The sequence below is a fragment of the Ischnura elegans genome, chromosome 7 (genome assembly GCF_921293095.1).
Source record: "Ischnura elegans chromosome 7, ioIscEleg1.1, whole genome shotgun sequence".
Taxonomy (NCBI): Eukaryota; Metazoa; Arthropoda; class Insecta; order Odonata; family Coenagrionidae; genus Ischnura; species Ischnura elegans.
The window spans coordinates 103,196,864-103,221,747 of record NC_060252.1 but is presented as its reverse complement, the minus strand read 5'-3'; the positions used below and the strand labels follow the sequence as shown (position 1 = coordinate 103,221,747).

The 24,884-nt window shown below is 38.1% G+C and overlaps 1 protein-coding gene and 2 long non-coding RNA genes across 5 annotated transcripts in view; all 3 read left to right on the top strand.

The window, feature by feature from the left end:
- Positions 1–3,629: 3,629 nt before the first annotated feature.
- Positions 3,630–24,884, top strand: part of LOC124162252 — a 38,214-nt gene continuing 16,959 nt past the window's right edge. The window contains exons 1-6 of one of the 3 annotated variants that reach the window (XM_046538722.1): positions 5,938–6,134; positions 6,275–6,613; positions 17,814–18,338; positions 18,415–18,530; positions 18,618–18,828; positions 21,166–21,386. In XM_046538722.1, coding sequence (XP_046394678.1) covers positions 6,027–6,134; positions 6,275–6,613; positions 17,814–18,338; positions 18,415–18,530; positions 18,618–18,828; positions 21,166–21,386 — 1,520 coding nt within the window. In that variant the 5' untranslated portion in view covers positions 5,938–6,026. Of the gene's footprint in view, positions 4,060–5,937; positions 6,135–6,274; positions 6,614–17,813; positions 18,339–18,414; positions 18,531–18,617; positions 18,829–21,165; positions 21,387–24,884 lie in introns of those variants that run through there. The other 2 variants (XM_046538723.1, XM_046538724.1) reach the window with 2 other exon arrangements.
- On the top strand, positions 8,250–13,074 carry LOC124162254. The gene is made up of 4 exons (XR_006865519.1): positions 8,250–8,425; positions 8,549–8,676; positions 12,180–12,344; positions 12,443–13,074. It is a non-coding gene; the product is annotated as an uncharacterized LOC124162254 (long non-coding RNA).
- On the top strand, positions 13,588–17,484 carry LOC124162255. Its single transcript, XR_006865520.1, has 2 exons — positions 13,588–14,310; positions 14,410–17,484. It is a non-coding gene; the product is annotated as an uncharacterized LOC124162255 (long non-coding RNA).

Below are 24,884 nucleotides of genomic sequence, written 5' to 3'. Positions count from 1 at the left end.
AGTTCGGAATTAATAACTCGTTATCGATGAGGTTACAAATTAATTAATACAGATTGATTGTCAAAAACCCACATTCCTCAGATCGTTGGATCCAATAATTATAAGGGCACGCTCCGGCCCTCCACCACCTCTGGAGGAGATGGAGGACGCGGGCCCCACTCATCCGCCGCGGAAATCCTGGGGACGTAGGAAAGGCAGCGTCAATACAAAGTACTTTCAAAATCTTCCGAAATATGTTTTTCAATATAAACAATTAATCGTTACTTACTTCCCTCTAGGAGATAACCAAACCTCTCCTCCAGGCGGACGGCATGGCTGTCCCCTATCAACTGATATCCCCAGAAGAAAGCCTGCATCTGAAAATATGGGTAAGAAGTGGTGAAATGCATCGATACAGGGCATATTTAAACATGCGAATGGGTAGAAGGAGCAATTTCAGTGTACAGATTACATCAACCCCACACATCTTTACCTTTCCCTCACCATGCTTCTTCATGCAGTTACACTCTTAGAAATGACTACAAAAAATGGACCGACAAGTCACACAATGCAAATAAGTTAACCATACATTCACTCCGCGACGTGGGCAGCTAATCCGTTGGAAGGGTCGCCGTCAGTGGATGGGGAAAGGGACCGGTGTCCCATAGATTTGGGTCGTAAGACGGGCGATGGACGTACCTTCACGATTCTATAAACCGAATGGCGGTCAAACATTTATTCAGACAACCCAGTGCATATTCAAATGCAAGGCAAATTCTTCATCGTTTCCTCTTGCGACAATACTGTATTCATAAGGGTTCAGGCCACAGGCGCTAGATTACTAATCCATTGTTTCCATGAAGAGAGTGGGGTCACCACAAAGGTAACGGACGCTGGCAAATGTCACTTGAGTGCAGAGTAGGCCGGCCCTTATTTTTCAGAATTTCGGAAAGTTATGTTTTCCTAGTCTCAAAATGATCCAAATGAAGTTTACTTTAAAATAAGGGCAACCCGTGCCCCAAGGGCCCTAAGTACTGAGGACCCTCAATTGAGTTTTTTGGAGCAGAAAAAGTGCTATCCCTATGTAAAACGAAAATGTAAAGGCCTTTACGACCGATTTTCTGTTTGTTTTGACCTATCTCTATGCGTTTACGAGATATCGTCCGTTATAATGCAATCCACCCCCCAGGGCGCTACCCCGCACCGCGGCGCCGCGCCGCTGAGGTACGCGCCGCACCACTTACTAGAGACTTCCCCTCCACCCCCTCCCCTCCCTCGACAAAGTCTTTAGTTCCGTTTAGTATAAGTTCCGTTGAGAAGCTAGTTCGATAGCCGAGGTTGTTAAATTGCTAGTTCATGATTCTCTCGTAGGTAGTTCCTGGATCCAAGTCTACGTGAGGGCTAATTTTTTTCCTGACCTATAACTTAAGAAATCACTGTTGCAACTCATCCCCATTCGTTTAATTTAGTTTATTAGCGATTTTTTAAATTTTTATGTTAATTTATGGATTTTTAGTTTTTATATTAATCCTACCCTTCCTGTACCCTTCATTGAGGCTGTCCAAACCCTTCCCGTACACTCCAGGAAGGAGAGGGCGTACCCACCAATGTTCTAAAATACTCTTCGTGTACCCTTGCTGAAGGGTACAGGAAGGGTACACGTATCCTTCCTGTACCCTCAATGGAGGGTAAACCTCTCCTTAATGGAGGAGTTTATTTTTATCAGGGTAGGAACCGCTAGGAACGAGTAACCGAAAGGCAATGTGGAACTTCGTGACGTCACGCACTTCCTCCCCCACTTTCAGCTGAGACCACCTCCTATTAAACGCACTTTGGTTTCGGAGTTCTGTGGTGAAATCGAAGAATTTCGGCATTTGCCAGCGTGTGTCGCATCGTAATAGATCTTCAAAATTTGGAGTATCGTAAGAAATACGTTACAGTTGCGCAGTTAAGGACTGCCCTTCCAAGGGCTGTAAGTTTTTTTTGTTTTCCTCGTACAGTAGCCATGTAAGTCACTTTCATTTTTATTGCATCTGCTGTCATTTGTTGGGAAGTACTTTTCTGAAGACCGTTGTTGTTGGATTTTTAAATTTGGGTAACTTAATCCCACTCTTTAGAAGAACAGTGACATGTCAGTTTATTTCCTCTCAATTGATAAATACATATCTTTCCCGTGGAGTAAGTATAGGACTGTTAAGAATGATTAATCCAAATGTAGTTCCTCTGCTTGAAGCGATTACTATTAAATTCCTATAGGGTCTCGAAAAAGGAATGCATAATTTTTACTATGCTTCGTTAACTTCCATCCTTCGCTCGTCACATTGTTTTCATGCTTCTATGTGCTTGCACCAAACCTCCAAACACAGTGGTTTGAAGTTACTATGTATTAGTATTACTGTTTAAATCATTTTTAATTAATACCTTTATCTTTCACTTATCTACACCAAATTGTGTTGTTTGTGAAGTTAACTTTATGCATTTTTGTGTTGGTATCATGTGAATCTTTGTTAAATTTTAACCTGGTATTGATATACTCTTTGCAACAGTCTAAGATAATTTTCGTCTAAGAAATTACTGAGCTGTATTTCTAGTTCCTTAAAAAGTTTTGAATCATCGCATTATCCATGCTGCCATTCAGAGGCGTAACTAGGACTATGCTTTGGGGGGAAGGGATAGCCTGGGGTGGCGATTCTCCACCTTCGTTGGGGAAATTTTTTTAAAAATAGCATGCTTGGAAATACATTTCACATAATTTTCGCACTAAACAATTAACTTTAAGCAGACGCAGTTATTAAATGTCAAAACTAGACAATATTTTTTTATTTCTCTGAGGCTTTGGGGGGGGGGGGGGGGGATCTATCCCCCTCACCTCCCCATAGTTACGCGTCTGCTTCCATTTTTGTGTTACAGAACTGATTTTTGTGGATATCGTCTAAAAATTGTTTAAACAATGCAATACTCAGTTATGGCCAATTCAGTCAGCTAATTTTGTTTGAAAGTCATTAAGTCTTAGCATTTTTGTTAACTTTATTGTGTTTTTCATAGGGAGGTGTAATTTTCCTTTAATTTCTGAAACATTTCAAGTGATGTACTCTGATTGTTTCTTTATATTCTTTCTTTATCCAGGAGTTCATGAATCATTCTTCAGAACTTCACCATGAAAAAAATATGTAGCCCAGAACTATTCGGCTAAGTTTTGTTATTCTCATAAATAATGTACTAGTTGACAATAAATATTATTTTTGTCTTTTTATATTGGATTATAATTTATGTGCAATAACCTATTGCCCTGAGGCCTTGATGGCTCTTTCCTCCAAATAAAAATGCTATGAAACTACCCATTCGCACCTGAGAATCAGTTTATACTCTGTGCGTACGAGTTTGCGGGCATTTTGAGCTGAAGCAAATAGACTTGAAATAATGGAGTGGGAAGCGAGGTCGTGTTCTTGTGATTTGAATTTGGCGGCAAATGTTGAGCTGCCGATACTACTGCCATCTGAACTTATCGTAGGAAAACTCTTAACTGTCAAAGACGTTTTGGGTGGAGTTGGAGATCTATGAAATATTCTTGACTTGTCGATGTGTTTTGTCATAGGCCCTGTGATTGGTTGGTTTCATCCAATTGGATGAACATATAGTACTAGTCCTTTCCATTCGCAACAAACTGGGTTTGATACAAACGATTGGACCGTACGCTTGTTGGATGATAATTTGACCTTCTGCGTCCACGGTATCAAAATTTGATAGAAATATTTTGATGCAAATTTAACTGCGAGACCCTGGCCTAATAAAGCCCTGTGCTCGGCCTTCCGCGCCAATTAGTTTCCCACCTTCGCCACTCGTGGCGAATAATCGTCCCTCTGGGTCGTCAATGATCGTCAGTTCTATAACGTGAAGCATCGGGGGCTTTCGTGCTAAGTTTTGGAAGTCATCAAATTGTGAGATTTTCTTCGGAAAATATTTGTAATGGTTCGCACTGGTCGAACTTGTTATGTGCCGGGATGCACGACCGGCTACAAGAAGACGATGAAAGCGAACCGTTTGTTGGGTATCCGGAATAAAAGCATGTTCAAGATTATGGTGAGTACCATTTTAGTTGGTAAAAGAGGTTAACTTACGTCAGTTTTTTTATAATTGTCTGTTATTAGAGATTAATTTATATGTCGTGGTGATTAGATAACAATTGGTTATCATTCGCCGTGGGAGGAATGTGAAGCACCAAGGAAGGAAATGTGTTGTTGTTACTTACCAGCAGTGGAGGTATATCACCTTAATTGTGTTCAAGTTCCCGAAAAGACTATGAAAACTAACATCGAAAGTGTTTAGAATGCATATGTTTGCAGTTTATATCCGAAAAATACTTCAAAGCCGGCCGACTAGCAATTACTCGCCTTTTAAATAATGTATTTCCCATGGATTGGTCCAAAGGATGCCGTGGTTGTGTTGAATATTGTATTCATGTTGTTTTTATAAATATGGGACCGATGTTGGCCATAGTGCCGATATTAACTTAAATTGGCCTTCGTATTCGCGGCTATTAATGTGCTCTTATTTTATATTTCACCTAAATTACACACTATATGGTCAGTTATAGCAGTTATAGTTAGTCACACAGGTGTCGTCTTACGTTTCGATGTAGCTTCGGGCGTAAGAAATGAAGTTCCGAAAAGAAGCCGTGGTGAAAGATAAGTTATCGTTGTCAGGATCATTGGTTGTTTTTGACAAAATCTGAGGGAACTGAGAAAAATATGAATTTTTCTGAGATTTATGACCAAATAACGTATTGAAAATTGGAATAGCAGTTAAAAATAAATTAATTTCGACTTTATTTTAATAATATAATCTTAGCTTAGGTGCTATTTATTTAACTATAGTTATGTGAATTGTGTAGAAATTAACATTCGAGCATAATTAGTGGAGCACATGCTTGCATCATTGACAGTGCGTAGACAATAACAATCAGTCCTAAGAATTACTTGCACAAATAGCAAAATAATTTCCCACTGCATTCATATTTAGTACGTATAAATTTGTTTTGATAGTGGTTGTGCGAAGAAAACATCCTCAATGTAGTCTCTCAGGTCAATTTTTTGCTTTTTCCAAACTTTTGTTATACCACTGGCTCGCCAAAAAATAATGGTTACTATGCTGTATTACATAGACCAACTGCAGTTTGTTATTTAGTTGTTGGGTTTGATAGCCAGCTCTCATTTTAGGTGCATCTAGACCGAACTGCATGCAATGCCGTAAAGAATCTAGGATTCATAAAGAGAATGAATCTTGCAAAAATTTAACAATATTCATGCTCAAGGACTACACATTTATATAGCTCCGGTATGCTCAAAATTAGACTACTCTGTTGTTGAATGGTCACCTTATTATAATACAGACGCAGTCCAGCTTGAACGTTTCCAAAATAAATTTATTAATTACAAATTAGGAATATCACATTCTGATTACAATACTTCATATCTTCTATCTCTTTTAAATCTGAAACCCTTATCTGACAGATGTTCTTCCATCGATGCCCTATTCCTCTATGAAATTATTAATTCTTATATTGATTGTTCCTTTCTTCAGTAAATTTTAATGCACCCAGCTGTAGTTTTGGAAATCCACACCCATTTGTTGTTAATTACCATAGAACAAATTATGCTTTTAACTCTTTGCTGTCCAGAATGATGAGGAATTTTAATAAACTCGGCCAAAGTCTTGATTTCTCTATGTCTATCTCTAGTTTTCAAAGTCACTTGTGGCAAAGGTGAACTCAAATTAAAAATTCTATTAAGAGAACATATTTATACCATAAATTTTTTATCATTGCGTCATCCAATATATTTTATTCATTGATGTGCTCAAGAACCCCACATGAGAACTATTGTCTCCGCGCGCTCCGATCGTCATTTGCCCAAAATTCGTGTCGCAAGTTAATATGGTTCCTAATCCCGCCGATGGTAGCGCTGACCAATAGCTGTAGGCAGACTTACGGCCACTTTGCCATTGCCCCGTGAGAGTCCCTTGGAAAATCGCTGATTATTCAGGAAGCAATGGGTTTAAGAAGCTGTTGTGTGCCAGGATGCTCTACTGGGTATTCATCTTCGAAGAGAAAGAATAAACGTCTGGGTGTGAAGAACGGGAGTTTGTTTAAAGCCAAAGTAAGTACACGGGTCATTGTCCGCCATTGCGGTCGCTAGGAAATCATTAGTTATAATGATCTTAAGTTTGTGCGTGAATTCCCTGTATTTTATTTAACCATATAAATACCGAAATATTTCACTTTTAACTACTTTTTCAGTCCGAATCCCAGCTTGAAAAATGGAGGAAGGCTATTCCTCGGAAGGATAAGGTTTTGGCGATTACAGATCGTGTGTGTGAGCGACACTTCAGCCCAGATGACATAATTCGATCGTACGAAACACGATTGCCTGATGGGACCATCCATAAAATAGAAAGAGGAATCCCGCTCTTAAAAAATGAGGCTGTTCCATCAATTTTTCCAAATTTGCCCAAGTACCTGTCCAAGGAGAGCAGGACGAGGAAGCCACCCACGGAAAGGAAGTTAGGGCAAGAGGGCATTGGAGGGCAGAATTTGGAAGAGGAACCAAATACATCAGTGGATGTGCGGCATGCCGAGGTAACATATCCAGCAAATATAACAGAGGAGGCGGATTGCGGAAACTTCCTGCACGTGTTAGCGGTCGTAGTATTAAGTACTGCTGCGGACGAGTTGGGGTGCAAATCAGTCAATTTGTATAGCGTGAGTGCCTTGGTTGAAGCTCTACCGACGCTTAAGCTGCCAGATCCGAGCTGGGGCCGTATTCTGTATTTCGTCGGTACTATCGCACCGGTCGGTTTCCCTTTCAAGCCCACCGACTGGACATCATTCCGTACCGACGACGGCACTTTCAGCGGTTCTGTAAGGTCGTCGGTTTCTAACTAGTCGGTACGGTTCCCCTTCCTTCCCAAACAGGGAAAATCCGAATATATTCGAAGTTAGAAGTCATCTAACGTGTTACCACCAATGAAAGAAGGGTAAAAACAAGTGAAGAGTCATCGGAAAAGTTTGTTGTCGTCATTCTCAATCTTTTTATTTGCGGAAATTACGACTTATTGCTAGATTAAGGTAATCGATATTGGATAAGTTGTTAACAAAGTTTATATAATGTGTGGTAGTGATGCTGTACCTACAGAATCGAAGGAAACAATATTACAACATCGCAATAAAGTTTTTATGTGATGGAGATTGTTGTTGCTGGAATGAATTATTGAAACTATCCTTGAGGTCGTTGTTTCTTTTTTTAAATATTGGTTCCGTTTATTGCTATTTATTCATGATTTGGTAATATAGTTGTCATTAATTTAGTTCCGCCTAAATGTAATCAACGGAAGGTTATTCCATTGGCACCGTAGCAGACGAAAATCACATACCATGGAACGTGGACGTAGGATTTAAAAGCAAATTTAAATGTCATATTATAGGATCAAGTTAGGAAATTGTTATAAAAATATGGAGCTGGGTGTAATTAAAAGAAGTGTAATGACGAGGAAGTAAAGAAATTGTGATTGGGTGAAATACATATGTATAAGTTGCGTATTCCAAGTGAGAGAAAATGATAATATTGCGGTAAACCTCATACTTATTAACAAATATCTTCTTTTATCGTCAAGGGAATCAATGGCTGACGATGAAATGAAATATAGTTGCATGTTAAAAATGAAAGAAACTGATACCGTTGTGGCAAACTTCATATGTACTTGAATAAAAAGATCTTATTTCTATGCCGAGAGAAACGCCAAATGATGATTGAGTGAAATAATAGTTGCCTATTCAGAGTGAGATAAAGTGATAACACTGCGGCAAAACTTATGTTTAATCAAAAATATATTTTTTATGTCAAAGGAGCAAATAAATGATGATAGAGAGAAACAAAGCTTATTACAAGCGAGTGAAAGTGGTAACATAAATGAGAGAAAGTCATTATATTTTAGTAAACCCCATGTTTATTAACCAATATCTTATATTTCTGTCAAGGTAATCAATATAGATGATGACACATTGAATTATAGAGGCGTATTCGAAGGGGCAGAAAAAGATAACATTGCAGCAAACCTCATTATTTACTCGGTGATGAGGTAAAAACAAAATAAAACGTACAATGCGCACCGTGGAGTTCATGAAACCCACTAGTCGGTGGCGGTACCGACACCTTTTTGCTGTCAGTACGGCTACCGACGATCTCACGTCGGTGCCGCACCGATCGGGTTCGTACAGAATCGCACCACTGCTTGCCAGGAGTCGGTGTGACGTCGCACCCGACGAATCGGTGCCGCACAGATCGGCCCCTGGACATGTACTCGAGTGGGGGTCAGTGTTGTTTTCCTCCATGTGGGAGTGAATTTCCTCACTGAAAAAACCCTCGTTATTGCGGAGGATCTTAGTTACAAGGTATGTTTTATCTGTTTTTTTGTTTTTTTTTGTTCCGTTCTTAAGTTTATTGTAATGTACAAACATGAACTGGTCGTATGCCTTGATTATTCCGTATTGTTATCATTTTTTGTCGTATTATAGGTTATACTAAAGAATCAGGTGGTTCAACTAAATGAGGTCCAGGAAGTCAAGAGTAATGCAGATGTAATGGAGGTCATTGGTGCCATTGATAACCTGCGTTTGTGTAAAGGAGTGCGTGATGACCGAAGGTATTTTCTATAACTGTACCACTTTTGTTAAATTAAGGAATATTTTCATCTATAATTTCCGAATTCATATTGGAGGCCGTGTGTAATTAATCATTTTTTGTGAGTGTAATCGTTTGTTTCATGCTGTTTATATTGAGGCAGATAGAAGTTAATGTCTAAGCATTTATTTGTCGTTGGTAGTAAGTCTTGGAAATTGAATGAATTGGTGAGATTTCAAAATTATTTTCTAAAAATTCGTACTTAGTTATAGTTTCCATAATTACCAATAGTGAATTTTATTTCATATTTACATTACTCTATTTTCGGATTTGTCTCATCATTTCGTTTGTTTTATCATGTGAGTGTTTCACGCTATGATTGCAACCTGAGCAATTTTAACTGAAAGTCACTCTGCTTTTGAGTGTTAAGTAACCGGTAACAGCTCTCAGTAACTTTCCTTTCCAATTTTTTTTTTTTTTTCAATTTATATCTTTCTGTCCATGCTCTCACTTCATTACTATTATGATGTTTAAGTAAGTATGCCAATTACTGTGAAAATATGCTCCTTCATTGACTTCCAATGCGTTACTTACTTGTTTTTGCTTGCTTCTGTTACGCTAGGTGGCAAACAGCTTTGAAATTATATTCGTGAATTATATAATAAATGTTAAAACTTGGGTACTTTCCACTTAATTTCCTTTTTATTGCAGTACAATTTCAAAATTAAAAGAAACACGTGGATATTACTACAGTTATACCATTTATTATGAGATGCTGTTCCACTACCCCTCGCCAGCTACGGTTGAGCCGATGCGTAATAACGAGGCTGCTACATCTGCTAGGAAGTTGGCAATGATGCACATTTCCACCAAAATGTCATTAGCTACCAAGGTTTGTAGACTGTAAGGTTACCTCATTCGTAACTGCGCATGCGCCAGCAGAAGTCCCGTTACGTCACTGTAGACCCTGTATCCCAGTTGATCCTAGCTATTTCATTGTTTGCACGCTAGAAATTGAGAGAGAATAAGTTCCTGAGACCTTGCGCCGCCTTGTGTTTAACGCGAATCTGAACACATTTCCTGCAATTTCACTGGAAATCGTCAATGTAATCCACTACTCATAAGACGAACTTTTTGTGGGTTAAGAGCGCCTTTAATCTTCGGATATGCCAGGCTCGCGTTGTACTGTGGCAACGTGCTCCAACAGCTTGTCGAAAACGAAGAAAGCTGGACGGAATGTCTCATATCACAGGCGGATGCTTAAATTGAAAAATCTTTTGATTGTATATATTAACTAATCGAATCATTGACTGTGTCTCGCCCTCCACACATGTGAAAAAAGTGGTGAAAGTTAATCAGTCAGACAAACTAAGTGGATATGCTAAAGATTTCGTAATCCTGAACTTGAATGCCCCTATTGCATTGGAAAATCAGGAATTCTTCCCTTTTAAGGCAAATTGAACAATATTTTGCGCACTCATTCATGCAGGGACTATTTTGCAAATTCATCGTTTACCTCGTATGCTATGAGTAACATCGTGTGCCAATGATAAGATATCAGGTTAACAAATCTCTAGTACTAAGTTTGTAAATTTGAGTCCTTTCGCATGCCGTTGAGAGCTATTGAGAAATTTTCGAGGCCACGTTTGCGCAAAATTGTTTATCAATTTAGGGACAGTAAAGTTTTAGCGTGTATAAAAATATTTATCAGGAATCAAGTGTTAAATCGGAGTTCACATAAAAGAAACTTGCGTTAATTTTAATCGTAATATTTTGTCTCGAACTAGTAAATTGGTTAAGAATAGCCTATACAAACTTATAAATGTTGACTTGAGTCAAACCATATAATATTTTTAAGTACTCTTTCGCGTTTATATTTACCTGCAAACTGTAATGAAGTAGACTCTACCCTCTAATTAGGACTAATTCGACAAATTACCAATATTCTGTGCTGTGTCTCCAACTTGGACAAAGCAATTATTAAATGTTACGCCAAGCAGAGGGTCTTCACAAGAATAAAATGTTTCAACAAAAAAAATGCTACAAGGAAGAGCAACTTTGGTAGTGCCACTAAAAAGGTTTAAAAAATTGTTCAGTAAATCCTTTTACATAAATTCTCGAGTACTTATACCCTCTTCAAAATGAGCCTTGACGGTAGAGCTAAATTTCCACAACAGACTTATGATTGACCAAATAGCTGATATGCATTAGTCTTAAGTTTTTGTTCCAGCAATTGCCACTGAAAATTATCGAATTTGTTTCCTGCAGTGCTTTTTGGTGCCATGAAACATTTTTCTTTTTGGTATTTTGACCAAAGGCTGCAGTGGAAACTTTCTGTGGGATTTAAGATAGAGAAGAGTCCTCTGATTTGAAGGCTGTTCTCCACTCAAGCGGGCAACTATGGTGCTGTTTTGATAACTGCAATTGTTAGTGGTTCATTTTCCATTCTAGAAATTATTTTACTGGGGAATTCTTATTTCTCTCAGCATAATATTGAAGTTAGTTCCGTTTCATCCGTATGATTTTTGCTTAACGTATGATCACTTTGAATTCCTATTACGAATGATTTGAAAATGGTAATAACGGTAAATTTACAGCTCTTTTCACTCTGTATGCTTATTTTTTTCTTCCCATTGAAGTAAAGGATTTCAATGTCCTCTTGCATAATTTTCTTTATCTTATATATTTTCAAAGCCCGGCGAGGAATGAAAACGAGCATAATTTCTATTTAAAAAGTGGCGGAACTGTAATTTTTTGAAGCAACTAATTCGTTTTTTGCATATTTTCCTCTCAGCCATATTAATCTAAGTTTAAATTATATTGCGGAAGTAGCAAGGAAAACAGTGTTTTGAGAGTTACAGGAAGGAAGTGTGGACACGGAATTAACTCACACACCTTCCCATTTCATCACTTCATCAGGATATTATAGCGTCTGAATACACGAATTTATCTTTTTTTAAATCTTAACATCATTATTTTCATAAATCGGCATTCAATTTAAAATTCGGCTTATAGTGTTTGATAGATGGTAGCTTCAAGAACTCGCTGTAGTAAGCAGTTACGCCCGCGGAAAGGCTAGAATTTGAAATGGCGCTGGAAGTTGGGTCCACAGTGACGTCAAGCCAATGGGAGCCCGAGTCACGAATGAGGCAACCTTAACTCTAAGAACCTTGATTAGCTACCATCTCCTATCCTGCTCCTAATGCTATTTTGTTTATCTACAGTACTTAATCGCTTCACGCACTTCCAATTGTAACGAGTACAATTAATTTCATTTTCTTATCCACTCCAACTTTAACATGGCCATTCCGATTGCATCTGTTTCATTGAATTTCTCCTACACTGTGATCCTTTTCACTCGGCAGTATCGCATTAATTCTAGTCAGCGGTGCAGCGATGGGGGGAAGGGGGTTGGGGGAGAAAGAGCTCCGAAACTATTATTTATTCCTCCAGTGTTAGTTTTGATGTTAAAGTCTTGATATTTTTTCCATGGTCATATTGTAAATATGTTTTTGATGTTTTCAGAGAATGAAAACTTGTGTCAGTGGTATTGATGGTGGTCTTGATGATGAATTAATGGTTGTGGTCTTGGAATCTAATTGTTCCCCTGGTATTGTTCCCTGTTTGGGGAGGGCCTTTAAAGTATCATCATGCTGATGCTGGTTTATGGTCTCTGAATTTGTTGTGCAAGTGAGTGTTCCATATGCATTCCTCCAGTGTGAATTTTATGTTGTATTGTCCATATTTTTTCCATTGTCATATTGTTAATTTTTTTGTCATATTTTCAGAGAATGAAGACTTGCATCAGTGGTATTGATGGTGATCTTGATGATGATTGAATTGTGCTGGTCTTGGAGTGTAACACATGACGTATCAAGTTGCTGGTGCTCCCTAATGGTTTTACAGGGAGACAGGACGAGAGTTATGTCCGGGGTTTGAATGCCGATGTTTGTCTGAAACTATGTTGGTTATGTGGAAAAAAATGTCACTGCTGTCCTCCGCGTTGACCCGTGTTCAAGAGATATTGGGATTTACAAATCTCGCACATCATGACTTCCCTTGAGTAATCGCCCCTTTCAACTTCCATTTAGTGGTATGAGTCGCTCCTCCAGTGTCTTTTACCTCTTGTGTCCTAGACTTTCCCTTGCTCACTAGGTGAAGGCTAGTGTGGTATAGGCTAATTGTTGTTTATGTAAATTTAGAATTCACTGTTACCACTCATCATTTTACCACACATCCTTATTCGTTTAATTTAGTTTCTTCGCTTTTTTATTAGCACATTAGTTAATTGATTTTAAATGGAACTCGGAATTGTGCCTTACCACACGAATTTAAGGACGTATATGATGACATTTGATTAACAGGTACAGTGAGTCCTCGTTGAACGTCACTTACCGTTCCTGAAAAATGTGACGATAAACGAAATGACGTTAATCGAAACATAATACCCCATAAGAAACAATGTAATAAGTGAATATCGGCTCCTAGACCTCACAATTCCTACGCGAAAAAATTTTAGCGTATCATCATCATCATTTAGAGTTCCTGTCTTCATCGACGACAATAGCAGAACTGACGTAAATCCTTCTCCATTTTTGTATCTTCCCGCATTTGCTTTTTGGCTTCACTATGGTGGTTGCCCGGGCGAGCATCGCGTGGGCATCATCATCGCTGAAACATCGTCGCAGTTACAGGAACCAAAATTATTGTGAACACTGCGAAAAAAGTGACGACAAAAACTCTTTAGTTCTACACGGAAAAATTCCTTGAAATCACTTTTTAGGTTCCTGAAAACCATTATGTCAAGTAAAACCTTGCGCACCTACCTAAGAATTCATTTTGCAGAAAATTTGCTAAAACTGTAATCGCAATTAACAATAAACACACCGTTTTACACTTCGTTTAGACTGACTGTATTACCGCCCACAAAACGAACAACCTGCAACGCCCGCCGCTTAGCATTTTTTTCTCGTGCGAAATTTAAAAGCCTTGACGTTAGAAGGCATGTCATTAAGGAAAACGGAGTGAATGGAAGCACATTCAGTTATGACATTATGAGATAAGTTTTCTTTTTCCCACTTAATATTTAATTCGTTCATTTTGTGACAGTGCAGATCTTTGGGCAATATGCATGAAAAAAAAACATTTAAAGCTGATGATATTTCTGCATCTAGCATACATTAATCCTACATTGGAACAAATATATTTGTTTAAACGTAAATAGTGTGGTAAAGAAACGTTTCAAAGCATCTTAATATACAGGCATCCTGTATGTTGCAAGGCTGGTATAATGATGTGCACCGAGGTTGTATATTTTCCATTTTACAAGTTGTATCCCCTGTGTCATTTGAGAACAATTCGTCACACATTGCACCACTTGTCTTTCCTCCCTAAGTGTGTGCTAGAAGTGAAAAAAAATGTCTCGTCCACGTAAGGTTTTAGATTCATTTGCAAGAAAACTCCATGCATTTGAGTTGTGATTTGAAAGTGAGATGATTACTCAAGGGCGTGAAATCTTAACATGTGAATATTTCTTGTACCTGTTTATGTGGAAGAAAGCATGACAATTTTTCTACATAACAAATATAGTAACCGAAATTAACATAGGCATTCAGATCCTGAACATCACTATTGCGAGTGTTAGTGTTTTGTACAAGTGAGTTGACCATATGTTTTCCTTCAGTGTGATTTCCTATGCAATATTATCCTTATTTATTCACTGATTTAAGGATTAACATGTTTTCGATATTTTCAGGGAATGAAGACTTGCATCAGTGTGGAAGTCATCATCAAACAGTATCACAGCTATTCACATTATACTTCTGTTTAATTTCTCCCTTTATTATAATTTAATGCTCCTTGTATGTTGGTTTTTACATTAATGCAACAATAGTCAACATAGGCAGATCTAGGGGGGCACGTACCCCCCCAGACCCTTAAAAATATGCAAGATATTTAATAGGGTCCAGTTACCATTGCATTAGTTCTGTATTATGGGGTTTCCTTGCGCCCCCCCGCACCCCCAGAAAGAAATCCTGGAGCCGCTCCTGATAGTCGAGCACCCCATATACCCTGAGGCATTGGTAAATTGGACTTTTTTGTGTTATTGTCTTTATTATGCACAAGTTGTACGTAAAGAACACTTAGCTGCTGATGAAAGGGTCTTTGGGTTCAAATCCCATGTCTTACATGACATTTATTTGTTGCTTGGGAGTGGATATAATATATTTCAGTCCATGTGTAGAAACGCCAACTTTTTTACCTCTGGTCTGAGGTAGATGATTAGTTGTTATGGAGGTATTTGTTGCCAAAATTGCCATTTTCGTGCCTGATCACATCCCAGTGTAAGAAACCTGTCAAGTAGTCATAGCAATAGCCTGATAACTGTTTTCGAAATATCCTTTGATGTTATAATGGTTAATAAATTTGAATGCTGCCAATTTCTTGAGTAATCATTCATATGTCGATTTCCTTCCCGATTATTTCGTGCGTCTAAGCTCAATCGGCGGACGATCACCGTTTACACAAAGTTATAACAGTTTCTTGTGGAGGGCGTCGGTGTGTATATAATTTCAGATGGCTAAATTATCACGGGCATCTGCGTCTCTTCCTTCGCATCGAGTACAGGTCTGACTATAATCTAACGCATATTGTCATAAATTTGGGTAGAACCCATCAATGTTCGCCGAATTGAAGTCTAAAACAATTTCGAAATAACATTGATTCTACAGTAAAACATCTGCTAGCTGCCTCGCCTGTGCAGGCCAGCCCTCTAGCGGCCAAGGTTGGAACTTGAATTTCTCGTGCAGCCATTGATAACACATTAGAGGTGGGACATTACCGTCCTCATGTAGGGTTTTTGGATGTGCTTTTCTGTATAGATTTTATTTTTTAATGGGTTTATTGTTAGAGTACTAGTTATACTAGTATTCATTATTTTCTGTTGTCCTTTATCTGTGAAATTATATGTTAGAAAATGGTAAATGAGTTATCCCGTAACTAAATGAAATAACTCCATTTTTTACGAGTACACAATAACCAAAATTACTGTAACTGATCATAAATCCCATATCGGCTTTTCTGTCCTTCTTTGAAGGTCTTTTTTTTCTGGTATTCTTACAAAAACGATACCAGGGTAGAGCCGTAAATTATAAACATCCAATCTCTTAATTGTCGTAAAATATTTCATATGGAGTCTTTATTCCATAGTATTAACCTACCCAGCTGAAAATTTTAACAATCGGTTTTAGTAACTGAGCTGCTTTTTGAAACACTCAACCGGGTTCGGTTGCTGTACCAAAAACATGTTGGATTTAACCGGGTTCAGTTGCTTTACTGAAAACATTGGATTTAACTGGGTTGGGTTGCTGGACTGAACATCTACTGAACTCTACCAGTTTAATAGCTGAACCGTTCATGCAATGCATCCTCGCGGATTCAGTAGCTGAACGCTGAATAATGAGAGCAAAGCAAATGAAGTGGTGAATGTATGAACTCGAAATACAATCCAAAGCTTGCATAAAAATGAAAAGTACATATATGTACAATTTTTCAAATAAGTAGCCATGCAGACTATTTCAGGCCAGTATGTCTCGTGTACTTTCACCCCAGCCAATAAATAACGTGAAACATCCATTATTGTTCGATTAAACCATGATTCTTTTGTTCCATTTAGGTCATTTACATAAGCGGGGCAATTATTAATGACAATACCTTTACCTTTTGCTAAACTTTAATTCCTACCATTCAAATATTCTTTCCTAAAATTGTCACATTTCAAGAATTCAATATTTTATACCTGTTAGATTTTCAACTTCATTCACGTATTCAACAAAACAATCAAAAACTTAAGCTTTAAATTTCATGGCATAAACTCTAGCTATTTTACTGTTGGTAATTGGTCACCCCCTTCCAAACACCCTAGAGGTGGCTAGCAGAGTATCATGTTGATTTACTGTAATCATCAATAAGGGAAACAAAATACTTTTCACCTTTAACATCCGTTGTTTGAAAAGGTCCACATACATCAGTATGAACAATTTCCAAAATAACTTTAGCCCTTTCTCTCTTACTTTTAAAAGGAGTATTATGCATCTTATTTTCTACACACGTTTTGCATTTCATAAATTCTGATCCAGCTTCACACAATGGCATACAACAGCTGATTTTCAGCCAAAATATTCAAATATTTAAATTTTCCCAACAAAAAATGCCGTTTTTCCTTTTCACTTACATTCATTCTGTTTTTGCTTGAATAGTTTATAAAAGATTCTCTTGATTGTGATTCACTATTCATAATATACAAACCATCATTTTGTAGAGGTTTGTAATAGTGAAATTTGGAAGACCGTTTCTTTTTCTTTCTTCTGCTTTAAGCAAAAAATACATAGCTTGACGAAATTTGTTCTATTTTCAGTCTCCCTTACTTTTAGCCAGACTTCGGAATTGCTCAGAGCCATTTGTATGATATATATGCGATTCAATTATGAGCTAATTCGTGCAAACAGTGCAATAGTTTCATTTTATCAATAAAAGAATGTGGCTGAAATTGTAATTAAACTGTAGAACAATCGCATCTACCAGGGACAGCTCGATCAAATTGGCGAAAGATGGATCTGAAATGACAATATCTTCTAATTTAAACAAAGTTAAGCATTAATGGTGATTTTTAGAATTTGTTACAACGAAAGAGGTAAATTTCTTACAAAATAATATCTTATACTATTCACGTTTGGTTTTGAAATCATCTGCTTGAAAAGTGATCCTAGGGAAAAGAAATTTGGTGTGTCTAACTCTTGCCCTCCGAATCCATTCAGCATTTTCATGACTATCAGGCGTCAAAAACATCCGTGTGTGAAACAAAAATTCCTTGGCTGATGCATTATGCAATCTAGGAATTGATTTGGAATGACCTCTATGTTTAGTGTATCTGTGTACCTCTCTTGTTTCTAATTCTTGGTTGTAATCATGAATTTTGGCAGTACCCTGGTCAAAAAAACTATTTGTGGAAATCATTTTTGTCAGTAGCATGAGATGTTCGGAGAATCTTTGAAACTTATTTGATACCTGGAGGCATACAGAGCATAGTAAAACCTCTAATTCAAGCTTTAAGTTGAGTAATTGTTGAGTTAAGTTTCTTGTGTACCTTTTCATTTGCAGGACCTCAACCTTGTGCCGCTCTGGGATAAGGCCATTGGTAGGACAGACCGTCGTTTTGTCAAAACGGATGTTGTGTGTGAACTACATTTTAAGGAAGATGACATTGATAAATATTGGGAGGTTAAAGGTCTTCCTGGGGGTGAAGTGCATAGAATTGAAAAAAAAGTATTTACGCTGAAGAAGCATGCTGTTCCCTCAATTTTTCCACCGCCGGATGTATATAATTCCTCAAGGAAAAAGAAAGGTTGTCGGACTGAAGATCCATTTGCATCGCCTGACCCCCAGGAATGTGCCATCAGTGATATGGAAGGTGATAGTGCAGAGGATAGTGAAGCAAGCATGGTGGAGCCTGAGATCTTTGATTTTCAAGTGCTCATGAAAGAAGCCCTTAATATTGTACTCCCATCAGATATGTGGACTGTTGGTGTTCTGAAAGGGAATCAAGTGATATTTGCCAATTGGAGTGATGGTGAAACGGTTGAAGCAAAGAAAAGGGTTTTGATAGATGAAAAATTGCAAGTCAAGGTCAGTTGTTGATCATGTAAGTATTTTTTACGTTTCTACTAATGAAGGAAATTAATGCACCATTATTTCCTGACAGATATATTTTGGGAGCGTTAATGGCATATTGAACAACATGAAGGAAGTCCGCAGCCTTGCAGAAGTTGGAGCTTTTCTGATTGTGATTGACCAGTTAAATATTTGTCAAAGTTCCAGGTAGGGCTGACTTACTTTAACTTGGGTTTTATGCTATGTGCATTGCATTATTAGGTAATTTTTGTCCATTGTACTTTCTTTTTTTAGATCCCCCAAGTGTTTGGGATATACCATTCCTAAAGACTTTGCTAAGAAAGAAACTTCAGCGGAACAATGTCGAAATTGCCAAAAAGCAGAGAAAGATTCACCTACACTAGATAATGAAGAGGAAATAGTTGGCAGAGTTGGATTGCAGAACAAAATATTAAGGAAACCCAAGTCCAGTCAACTATCTGGCCATTTGCACAAGAAGGTAAAGGTAAAAGTACCTTCATGTTTGTGTGATCTTTTAATTTAATTTCTGTTAATGCCAGGTAGGAATTATATAATTAGTGCAAGCAAGATTAAACAGATTTTTAACCTGTTGGGAAATTAACATGAGCACAGTTCTTTCCATGTTTTCTTTTAACAAACTTGGCCGTATGGAAATGGGGATACGACTCTACAACAAACTTCCTCCTGATATAAAAAAGTATTTAAAAATTTAATGCATTTAAAATGCAGTTAAAAAGGTTCCTTCTACTACGTTCCTAATATTCTTTGGAGGAATACTTATGTGAGTAAAGGAAGGGCTTGATGATATGTTTTACAATGTGTTTTTTTATTCTCTGTTTTGATTGTTGATTTTTGATTATGTGGTATATGTGTTGACTGATTTTATGTTTTGTTAAGTAACTTATGTTTATGATTGACATGCTTTATACCTTGATAAATTTACCTTGGTCTTTAGGGCGAATAAAACATATTATTATTATTAATACACTACACGAAAATGACATGGTTCATGCTTCGAGCGTACAACCACATTGCCCCGCTACCCTTCAATAACTGCCGTCATCCTGGCTTGTTGCCCCTCTTGGTTAGGAAAAAAAACAGTAAAAAAGCCCTTGGGGCTGATACAACATATTGCAAACCCTTAAACACCCAACGGACACATTTGTTCCAAAATTTTGAAATTCTCTCAAAATTAAATGGGAAGGTCTATGATTGTAAGGATTGGTTCTGTTGAGGAATAGTCTATTGTCTTCTACTTTTAAATTCTTTTTGCGATATCGCCGATCGCCATGAAATGCAGTCTTCTTGTCTGAAAGCGGCCTAAATTTCACGACTCCGTGCTGTGAACGGTGGCTGCTGAAAAGTCAAGGCGTCCAAAAGTGTCCTCAAGGTAGTACTGGGTGTATTTCATGCCGTAGATGGCAAAACATTGGGCCAAATTGAAATGAGTGCCGTGCTGACCACAGCAGCAATCGACGGCATTGTGCCATCAACTGCACAATCCTACTTGTTTGAAGATACATATCCTTACAGACTTATGGTAATTTGAAAGCACGGCACCGTGTCGAATCACGCCCTTGACGCCACTTGGCCATTGGGGACAGCACGGCACATGGACAGCTACCGCGGTCATCACAGCACCTATATCAATCCGGCCTTCCTTTTTGGCGTGAAATACAGACAGTGCTACATTAAAGCCGCTTTCAGACGAAACAAATTTTTGCTGGGTGCCGTTCACGGCTCGGTGCCGTGAAATTCAGGCCGCTTTCAGATGAGGCCACTGTTACTCACTCTATGATATTAACACAACTTGAACCATTTCCTTCATTTGTTTTGTTAGAAATTTTTTACAATCGATATTGTATTAAATGTTATGTAAAATGCTTAATAAAAGCATATGCATAACGAAATGTGAAAAAAAACTATAAATTGCCTAGAAATATGCAAGCATTGTAATAATATAATAACTTCCCCAAGATTAACACCGAAATCTCATAGTTTTAAATCAAATTTTATCAAAAAATAAAACTACTTTCGTAATAGGCTTTTGAAAATTTTTTTTGTGGAGAGTTAGTGTTGAAGTCAATAGGGTGGTTTCTTAATATTTTTTTATTGCCTAAATCGAAAGGTTATTACTCCTGGAGTACGTATTTCACGCTTTTAGATTATTTAATGACGATATCTATTTTTTGCGATTAAAAGAAAAGTGAAAATTTTAAGCGTGCGAAAACGTGACGGCCAATGAACCCCAGGAAAACCCTGTGTGACGTCATTCTGGTTCCCTCTGTCACCGTGTGAGGTGACCTTGGGGCGAGGCTTTGAGCGCTGATACGATGCAGGATGCTAGCAGGTAGCAGAGTACCCTGCTAACTGGTAGCGCTTGGCATAAATAAGGATTATTAATACCATATCAAACGAAGGAAACTTTCAGACTTCAGGCAGTTTTAAACGGTGATTATTAAGAGATGTTTCCCTGAGCTCTGTGCCTCATTCATGGTAATCTCAGACGTTGTATAACTCCTATCTCCTCGAATAGAAACTAGGTCCCGGTGTCGTCACGTGGAGTGGCATCGCATGTGCACCAATCAGGCCTTTTTCAAATGATGTTAAAATTGACCATTTCCACTCGTCTGAACTGGGATTTCTAAAACCAAGTAATTAGTATATTATGAATACACTAATGGTGGGTAACGAATCGCATTCAATGCCTTTCGTTTTATTTGATGAAGGAAACTACCCTATTGCAGTGTTGCTTGTCAGAAGGCCATCTAATTTGCAGATGATCCTTGCTAATTGTTGGTTTCTGTCTCATTTTGAGAAGAAGAGAAAGGTATTGCGGAAAAAAGGAGTCCATCCGGAAGGAAAGCATTCTCCAGAGGGAGCAATCAAGAAGGGTGTGTGTGACGAGTCGTGTGCTGTGGACAATAGTGACGTGGAATCGGGGGAGGAGGCTGAGATTGAAGATTGGGCACCACCTCCAGAGTGGCGCTCCTTAGCCACACCTCTGCGCCTCCTCAGTCCCCCACCTGAGGACTTTGTCCGGTGTGTACGAGTACTATCTTCTATATTATTTCTACTCTATAGATACCTTTTTCTCAACTTATACGCAACCAAACTCTACAAATGAGGTACCAAAATGCGCAGAATTTATCAGAGAAAATGCTACGGCATATCTTACTTCCTATATATTGCTATTGTTTCCTAAAATTGATTTTAAATAATAAAAAAAGTAAATATTCCTGACGTTAACGGCGGTCAAACTGATACATTTGTTCATTTGCAACAATATCTCGCATTCTTTAAATAACTTATCAAAATGCGGCTGATTCCACATTCAAGTCTCCTGTTGATATATAAGTATGAGTCATCATGTGCGTTTAACAGAGGATTGTGTAAATACTTCCAATGCTGTGTTTAAAGAGGTCCTCTGACCTCAATTTGTGCATGAACATTCCAATTAAATTTGTACATAAGACCCTGCCTTTTAAAATTATAAACGCGCCTATCCCTCTGTGGACCTGCATTGAAAAGAGCGGGGGAAGCCGGCTGGGATCGGGCGCAGCACGCTCGTTATTATTATTTTATTTGCCCAGCGATCTTGTACATTAAATAATGTCCCAGATATAAGGCACGTCAGGTAATACAATATATACATACATATGTTGATAACAGTACATATAACAGTACAACATAACAAACAGTATATTACCCTGTACACATATTTACATTGAAGTGTTGAAGAGCATCATCCTGATATCCCTCAACTGGATAATACATTTTTCTTAGTAAGAGTTTTTTCGACTTATTTTTAAGCAAAATATCATCATTAACATTTTTAATATCAGCAGGGAAATTATTAAAAAGTATTATGCCCATTTCTCTGGGACCCCTTTTAGCAACATTTGTTCGTACAAAATTATGATGTGTATCACAATGACATTTTGTATAATTACTATGTACATTATTATTCAAAGTATAATTTTTTAGGCTTTTCTTAACATACATAATAGTTAACTATATATATATACATGCGGAATCATGAGGATAAGCATGTCGTTAAATATTGGTCTGCTGGGAAATTTGTAACGTTTATGTGCAATGATTCTCATGGCATGTTTTTGTAAACGAAAAATTTTGATAAAATGATGAGTTGATCCCCAAAAAATTACACTGTAGGTGACTTAGTACTGTAATTAATTGTTATTCACTAGAAGATCAATTCTCACAAAAATTTCCTGCTAATGCTTGCAAAATCTGCTGCCTGTGTTAACCCTCAACCGGTGACGTGCGGTCTGGGAGACTGCTGGGTTTCTAAAGTTATGAATATTTTCAAAATTGCTATTTCAAAATATCTATAATCCTCGTGAGCGTCATAATTTTGCATAATAAGGACGTAGCACTCTTAAAATTTAACGTTCTTATTATTTATATCTGAAAATTTGCAAATGAATTTTAGTAGTGGTCTCTGAGACCTCGCGTCATTGAATTGGAAAAACAGATAAATGTAATGCTGGTGGAAATGATTCAAAAAGTTGTTAAAAACAATTCCTGGTGATCTTTCAAGAACAATAATAATAATTACATATTATTAATGATTTGTATGGAAATATTTTTAGTCTCATATCATGGATAATTAAGCAGTTAATTTAAAAAAGTACGTTAATAATAACAACTCAAGTGTTTTTGGTATCAGTTTTTTGATCCTGTTTCAAATAACAATTTTTACTGGAAAATTTTGCTCGTAGTGGGAATGCATTATATTAAATATAAGTTTTATAAAAGTGGAGAAGTCAAAGAAAAATTAAACGTAACAAAAAAAATGCCGTTGCAACGTTTTATGAATTTTTGTTTTATTGTGAATAAACAAATAGTCACTGGTAGTGTAACAAATATTTAACGCCACTGGTTAAGGGTTAAAAGATCTTATCTTTTAACACAAGATTTGAAGATAATTGATTTTAAATGAAGTAAATCAAAAAGAAGATTATTTATTTCTTTTTAACTGCTATTTGCTAACTACCGTATAAGCGCGTGTAAGAGGCGCACCTTTTTTCCCAGATATTGCAGCCGAAAATGGGGGTGCGCCTCTTACACAAACTTCGTATCTTCCCCCCCCTCCCCTTCACCGGTTGCAAGTTCAAGGGGAACTGAGTGGCCTTGGTTTTCAGCATGAGTCAGTCATCTGAAACCCTGGGTCAAAATCAAGCGGCAGGCAGGGGAGTTTCCCCCTTAGTGACGTATTTTTAAAATGCTCCTGTTTGAATTTCTTGCAAGCATCGCGCCGTCACGTCGGTACCCCAGAGGTGAACATTGAAAAGATCGCGCGGGGTGATTCGCTCCGGAGCGCGCGCTAAATTTATTGCCATGAGTGGGCATCCCGCGGCATTTATACTGCATATAGTAATATTGATGTCAAAACCTGCGGTTGAAAAAATTCGAACGAGTGTGCTCATTGTTGGACTTAATGGTGGATAGAAGAAATTGGAAATGCTTATAAGTGAAGAGCGCTGAAGGAGAGGTCGAGGGGAAGGAGCGCGCTCCCTCCCCTCTGTATTTCAAGCTACAAGGCTATGAGCGAAGGATCAAGGGAAGAACACGTCCGATCTTGCATGTGACGTCGTTGCCTTTAAAGCGAAGGGGCGAAGGCGCAGCAATGTGATATACGCAGTTTGCGTTGCCTGAGTTTCCAGTCCATCTCGTCTTGTTTGAATGCGCTTATGCTACGCTTGTTTCTTCCGAAATTGTGCTGTTTGGACTATGTTGGATATTAGTAGCCTTATTTTAGCTATAAATCTTTGTGTAAATCAATTAGAGCTCAAAAAACTTAAATGCTGTAAGATATACGTCGTGTTAGGTCTAATTCTTTTTAGAACCTAGTGCGTGTCATACAATTGCTGAAAGATATCGGGATATCTTCGAGCTCAGAAGGTGACTCACGTAGCATTTGACCTCCGGAAACTCGGGGAATTGAACCTGGTAGACGAAAAAGGCCAGTTGGTGGAATGGGGTAGGGATGAAACACGTTTCCATTGTTCCCCTGTAACTTGATATTTTCCTGTGGAGTCTCGGAAAGGAAAAAAACGGCAGAGGCATTAGCTGATGGAGAGCCGTGTGTAGTTCCGTTTGGCCCCTTGCACACACACCGATTTTGGACGGCCGGTAAAATATTGGCCGATATTTTACCGGCGAAGCGATGCTTGCACACACGCCGGATTTTTACGGGTCAAACGATACGTTGCTAAGTTTTTGAGCCGGCGTCGGCGATCCACAGTGACAATAGCCGGCAGCTAACCGGCATTTTGCCGGTACCAGCGTGTGGTCGGTACGTGCGCAAGCTCCAATGCTCTCCCATTGTTCACTATTGGAAAGTGGACGGCCGATATTTTACCGGCCGTCCAAAATCGGTGCGTGTGCAAGGGGCCTTAAATCTACGACGTGGTTACAATCCTATGGCGCTGAGATTGCCCCGATTGTTGTTCAATATCTTGGGAAAGCTCATGCCATTTGCCTGTCGTGTTTTGCCTTAAAATTTTCCACGGC